Below are 5,626 nucleotides of genomic sequence, written 5' to 3' on the forward strand. Positions count from 1 at the left end.
CCATAGCACACCGGGCCATCCATAATTCAGTGCAGAACGGTGCGGTTAACGTCTCCGGCATCCTCTTTCCTTTAGCGGGTGGCTTCACGTCAGCTCTCCTGTTGTCACTGGAAGACAACTATGATATTGTTATAAGTGTGAGAATCTGGCGCTCTCTAATGACAAACTAAACCGGGATGATGTAAGCGGGTCCCGTCGACGGATAGGGCAATGTTGAAGAGGAACACCCTGGTTGAGGAGGGTAGGCCTCCGCGGAAAGTCCGATTCCGCATCGCCTCTTCCCACAGCGGAAGAATCCTGAAGGAGGTCTACACCGATGGAGAAAGTTCTGACTCCTTGGATTCGGAGTATACCAGCAGCTCGGAAACCGACCCCAACAGCCGTCTCAGTGGGTCGGATGGACAGAACAACGGACACCTCAGCTCCGAAGGGGATGAGAATGAGACGGAGACAGGGGACATGTTCTCCTTTGTGAGGGCCTCCAAAGATAGGGGGTTTGGTACCAAATGGATCAACATCCTCAGCAAAAACGGGACGGTTAGAGGGGTCAAGCATAAAGTCAGCGCTGGCCAGGTCCTCTTTGACAACTTAGGCAAAGTCTTTGAGGTAAGTGGAGGGGTTTTGCTCTTGTTTGATCCCTTTCTCTGCTTCCCTTCTCAATAGGGGACTGGAGGCTAAAGCATATAAGGAACGGTTGCTGGAATTGGGTATGTCTAGTTTAATGAAGAGAAGGACGAGGGGGGACATGATAGCAGTCTTCCAATATCTCAGGGGCTGCCCCCAAGAAGAGGGAGTCAAGCTGCTCTCCAAAGCACCTGAAGGCAGGACAAGAAGCAACTGATGGAAACAGATCAAGGAGAGAAGCAACCTAGAACTAAGGAGAAATTTTAGGACAGTGAGGACGATTAACCAGTGGAACAACCTGCCTCCAGAAGCTATGAATGCTCCAACACTGGAAGTTTTTAAGGAGAGACTGGACAGCCATTTGTCCGAAATGGTGTAGGGTTTCCTGCCTGAGCAGGGGGTTGGACTAGATGACCTCCAAGGTCCCTTCCAACTCTATTATTATTATTATTATTATTATTATTATTATTATTATTATTATTATTATTATTATTATTATTATTCAACCAATTTCACATGGGGAAAAGGATCCCATCTGTTTCTGTTAAACATTCCAATCCATTTAAAAATAAAAATAAAAATAAATAAATGCCGTTTCATGTAATGGTTTCCAGACAGATCAGAGTTTTAGCCAATTCGCTTCCTAATGCTGTCCACCCAACCCAAGGAGTTATACAGGTGGTCCTTGACTTACAACGCTTCAGTTAGTGACCGTTCAAAGTTACGACGGCACTAACAATGCGACTTACGACCGTTTTTCGCAGGGACGACAAAGTAGACGTGGGAAAAGCGGGCTCTCTCCCATCTCCCTAGAAAGCGCTTCCACTGCACGCGCGAGGTGATTTACCTTTTCAGACTTCCCTCTTGATGAATCCTAAAGTGGAGGGGAAAGTCGCCATGGCAACCTCTTCCCCTTCATCTTCCTGATGGGGGGACGCAGTTGCCATGACAACACCTTTCTACCTCCTTTGGGTGTGAACTCTAAAAACAAGCGTGGAAAAAAAAAAGGTGACATAACAACTGCTGGGCTGGTTCTTTGGGTTTTGTATTGCAGGATGGAGAACAAGGCTCCATGATGCTAGTCCACATGTGATTCAGCTGCATCCAAGGAGAAGGAATTTGAACTGCTCTCCCTCTGGGGCAGAGAGATGGATTTCCCTCTAGTAGATAAGGGGGCTGTGTTGGGATGTTGGGGGACTTGTCTTTCAGCTCCCAAATAAGTGAGATGGAATTAGCCAGACTTAATTTTTAAAATACAGATTTATGGAGATTCTCCCAAAGGTGCTTTTTTTCAGGAGGCAACTGGACTTTCTTGTTTTTCTTTGAAGACGTTTCGCTTCTCATCCCAGAAGCTTCTTCAGCTTCGGATTGAATGGTGGGGAAGGGAAGGATTTATACTCCTTGCAGAGAGCTGGTCTTTTGCCTCCTTTTAGAGAGTCATTGAGGCCATTTGAAAAAAACTCCTCCTCTTCCTTCTTCTTCTTCCTCTTCTTTCTTTCCCTTATCCTTCACCTCCTCTTCCTTTTTCTTTCCTGCTCCTCCTCTTTCTCTCTCTCTGTCTCTCTGTCTCTGTCTCTCTCTCCTATCTTCTCCTTCCTTCCTTCCTTCCATCTCATCTTCCTTTTCCTCTTTCCCTTTCATCCTTCTCCCAAAGAAGCTTTTTCAGGAGGAAACTGGACTTTCTCATTTTTCTTTGAGGACGTTTCGCTTCTCATCCCAGAAGCTTCTTCAGCTCTGACTAGATGGTGGAGGAAGGGAAGGATTTATACTCCTTGTAGACAGCTGGTGGTTTGCCTCCTTTGAGAGGGTTGTTGAGGCCACTTGGAGGTTTACCTGTCTCCTCAGGGTCACCTGAGTGGTGCAAACGGGTGTGGAGCCTTCTTGGAACTGCTGAAAGGGCTGTGTGGTAGACTGGAGATAGGTGATGTCGTATCCCCCCCCTCTGTTGAAAGAGGGCTGTTCAGTTTTGACTAGATGGCCTCTTTGAACCCTCTTTCAAACCAGTGGTCTTCTCTGTCCAAAATGTGGACTTTGCTGTCTTCAAAAGAACGGCTTTTGCCTTTCACTTACGACCGTTGCGCCATCCCCACGGTCATGTGATCTAAATTCAGATGCTTGGCCCCTGGTTTCATATTTATGACGGTCGCAGAGTTCCCGGGGTGTGTGTGTGTGTGTGTCACGCGATCCTCTTTTGCGACCTTCCGACCAGCAAAGTCAAATGGGGGCAGCCAAATTCCCTTCGTAATCTTCTTACGAACTTAACAACTGCGGCGATTCGCTGAACTACGGCGGCAAAGGAGGTCGTAAAACGGAGCCAAACTTGCTTAACCAAGGTTTCACTTAGCGGCGGAAATTTTTGGGCTCCATTGTGGCCGTGGGCCGAGGACGAATTGCCTTAATAAAGCTGATGGCCGTGCAGAAGCATGCTGTGGTTTTGCTGGTGATGCTCTAGGGAAGGGAAAGATGGATTTTGAAGAAGCAGGAGAGAAAGAGTGTCGGCACTTTGGAATGTTGATGTCAACCTCTTCTCCAAAGCACCTGAAGGCAGGAGAAGAAGCCACGGATGGAAACTCATCAAGGAGAGAAGCAACCTAGAACTGAGGAGAAACTTCCTGACACTGAGAACAATTAACCAGTGGAACAACCTGCCTCCAGAAGTTGTGAATGCTCCAACACTGGAAGATTTTAAGAAGAGACTGGACAGCCACCTGTCTGAAATGGTACAGGGTTTCCTGCCTGAGCAGGGGACTAGATGACCTCCGAGGTGCCTTCCAACTCTGTTATTCTATTCTATTCTATTCTATTCTATTCTATTCTATTCTACTCTACCCTACCCTACCCTACCCTACCCTACCCTACCCTACTCTACTCTACTCTACTCTACTCTACTCTACTCTATTCTATTCTTTAATTCTATTCTTTAATTCTATTCTATTCTATTCTATTTTTTAATTCTATTCTTTAATTTTATTCTCTTCTATTCTATTCTACTCTACTCTACTCTATTCTTTTCTTTTCTATTCTATTCTATTCTACTCTACTCTTTTCTTTTCTATTCTTTTCTTTTCTATTCTATTCTTTAATTCTATTCTTTAATTCTATTCTATTCTATTTTTTCTATTCTATTTTTTCTATTCTATTCTATTCTATTCTATTCTATTCTATTCTACTCTACTCTACTCTACTCTACTCTACTCTACTCTACTCTACTCTACTCTACTCTACTCTATTCTATTCTTCTATAACGGTTGCTGGAATTGCGTCTGTCCAGTTTATTGAAAAGAAGGACGAGGGGGGACATGATAGCAGTCTTCCAATATCTCAGGGGTTGCCCCAAAGAAGAGGGAGTCAAGCTCTACTTCAAAGCACCTGAAGGCAGGAAAAAAGCAACGAATGGAAACTCATCCAGGAGAGAAGCAACCTAGAACTAAGGAGAAACTTCCTGACAGTGAGAAGTTGTGGATGCTCTAACACTGGAAGTTTTAAAGAATAGATTGGACAGCCATTTGTCTGGAATGGTCTAGCGTTTCCTGCCTGAGCAGGGGGTTGGACTAGAAGACCTCCAAGATCCCTTCCCGTTCTGTTATTCCGAGGTGGGTGCCAGTCTCTGTTTCTCCTTAGAAAATCCTTGGCAAATGTGTTTTGAAATCCAAGATGGCAGACTCACATAACGATGAAATATATCTGCTTTATTACACCCCTGGGGTACGTTGAAATGCACGAATAAAAACACTTCCCCCGAAGCCAAGAAAGATGTACATCAAATGGACTCTGGGGAGAAGTATATTTCCCATGCAGAAGTCTTATAATTCATCCTTTTCCCCACCCCCCACCATGTCTCCCTCCCCTACTCCCGTTGGACTATTCCTTTGGGTTGCCGAAGAAATCAGGCAGCACAATAAAAACCATCATTAAAAAATATATCCTTTTTGGAATGCTGCCTTCTTTCAATAATTAGCATATGTCCTCATCTGAACCGGGGGCTACGAATAAAGCATCGCGGGCTAATTAAGAACCTCAGCCTTATTTAAACTCTCCCTTTTCCAGCAGCCAAGGATGCTTCTGTGAAAATGCCACGTCTGCTGGGAGGCCACAGTGATAAAAAATTAAAAGAAATCCCCTAAATAATTCAAAAATCCCAAACGCCGCTTCCCACATTATCGAAAGGAAGTTGGGAAAAGGCTGCCTCCAGACAGTTAAAAGGACACACACACACACACACACACACCTCAGATAAGGATAAATGCAGACTTGACTTATGACCACACCTGAGAAACCCGAAATTTCTGTTCCGAAGTAAGACGGTGTGTTGAGTGAATTTTTGTCCCGTTTTATGACCGTCTGGCCGCATTTGTGGAGCGGTTCGCTGCCGTTGTTCGTTGAGTAACACGGTTGCTAAGTGAATCTGGCTTCCCCTTTGATTTTGCCTCGCAAAAGGGGATCGTGCGAACCCGGGATGCTGCAGCCGTCATAAATACGAGCCGGTTTCCAAGCATCTGAGTTTTGAGCACGGGGACGGTCGTAAATCGCCTTTTCGGTGCCCTTGCGACTTCAAACGGTCACTAAACCAGCGGTTGTAAGTTGAGGACTGCCTGTACGACAGGGCGACGCAGAGACCCTTCCTCAATTTCTTTTGAGGTCCTCCCTCTACTCTTTTTAACCTTGCTTACGTGACTTGCCGTAAGTCAAGTCAACCGGGATGAAATTGAGAAGCGGTATGACAGGCTGGTCCAGTGGTGGGATTCAAACAGGTGAAGAACTGGTTCTCTGTGTGGATGCCACTTCCGGAAGTCCATTCTGGGCCTGGGCCACAAAAAATTAGCTTCCTTCTTCCTTCCTCCTCCTTCTTCCTTCTCCCCCTCTCCCTCTCGCTTCCTTCCTTCCCTCCTTCCTTCCTTCCTCCCTCCCTCCCCATCTTCCTTCTTCCCATCTTCCTTCCGCCCCCTTCCACTTCCACTTCCCCTTTCCCTTCCCTTTTCCTCCTTCCCTCCCATTTTCCTTC

At 45.8% G+C, this 5,626-nt stretch overlaps 1 protein-coding gene across 1 annotated transcript in view; it reads left to right on the forward strand.

Moving 5' to 3' along the window:
• The first annotated feature begins 210 nt into the window (after window positions 1-210).
• The window catches only part of LOC107300354 (glutaredoxin domain-containing cysteine-rich protein 1-like), a 14,338-nt gene continuing 8,922 nt past the window's right edge, over window positions 211-5,626 (forward strand). Inside the window, exon 1 of the mRNA XM_015829687.1 lies at window positions 211-606. Within this exon, the coding sequence (XP_015685173.1) occupies window positions 211-606 (396 nt within the window). The remainder of the gene's footprint in view (window positions 607-5,626) is intronic.

This window comes from Protobothrops mucrosquamatus, unplaced genomic scaffold (genome assembly GCF_001527695.2).
Source record: "Protobothrops mucrosquamatus isolate PMUCROS unplaced genomic scaffold, P.Mucros_1.0 scaffold6747, whole genome shotgun sequence".
Classification (NCBI taxonomy): Eukaryota; Metazoa; Chordata; class Lepidosauria; order Squamata; family Viperidae; genus Protobothrops; species Protobothrops mucrosquamatus.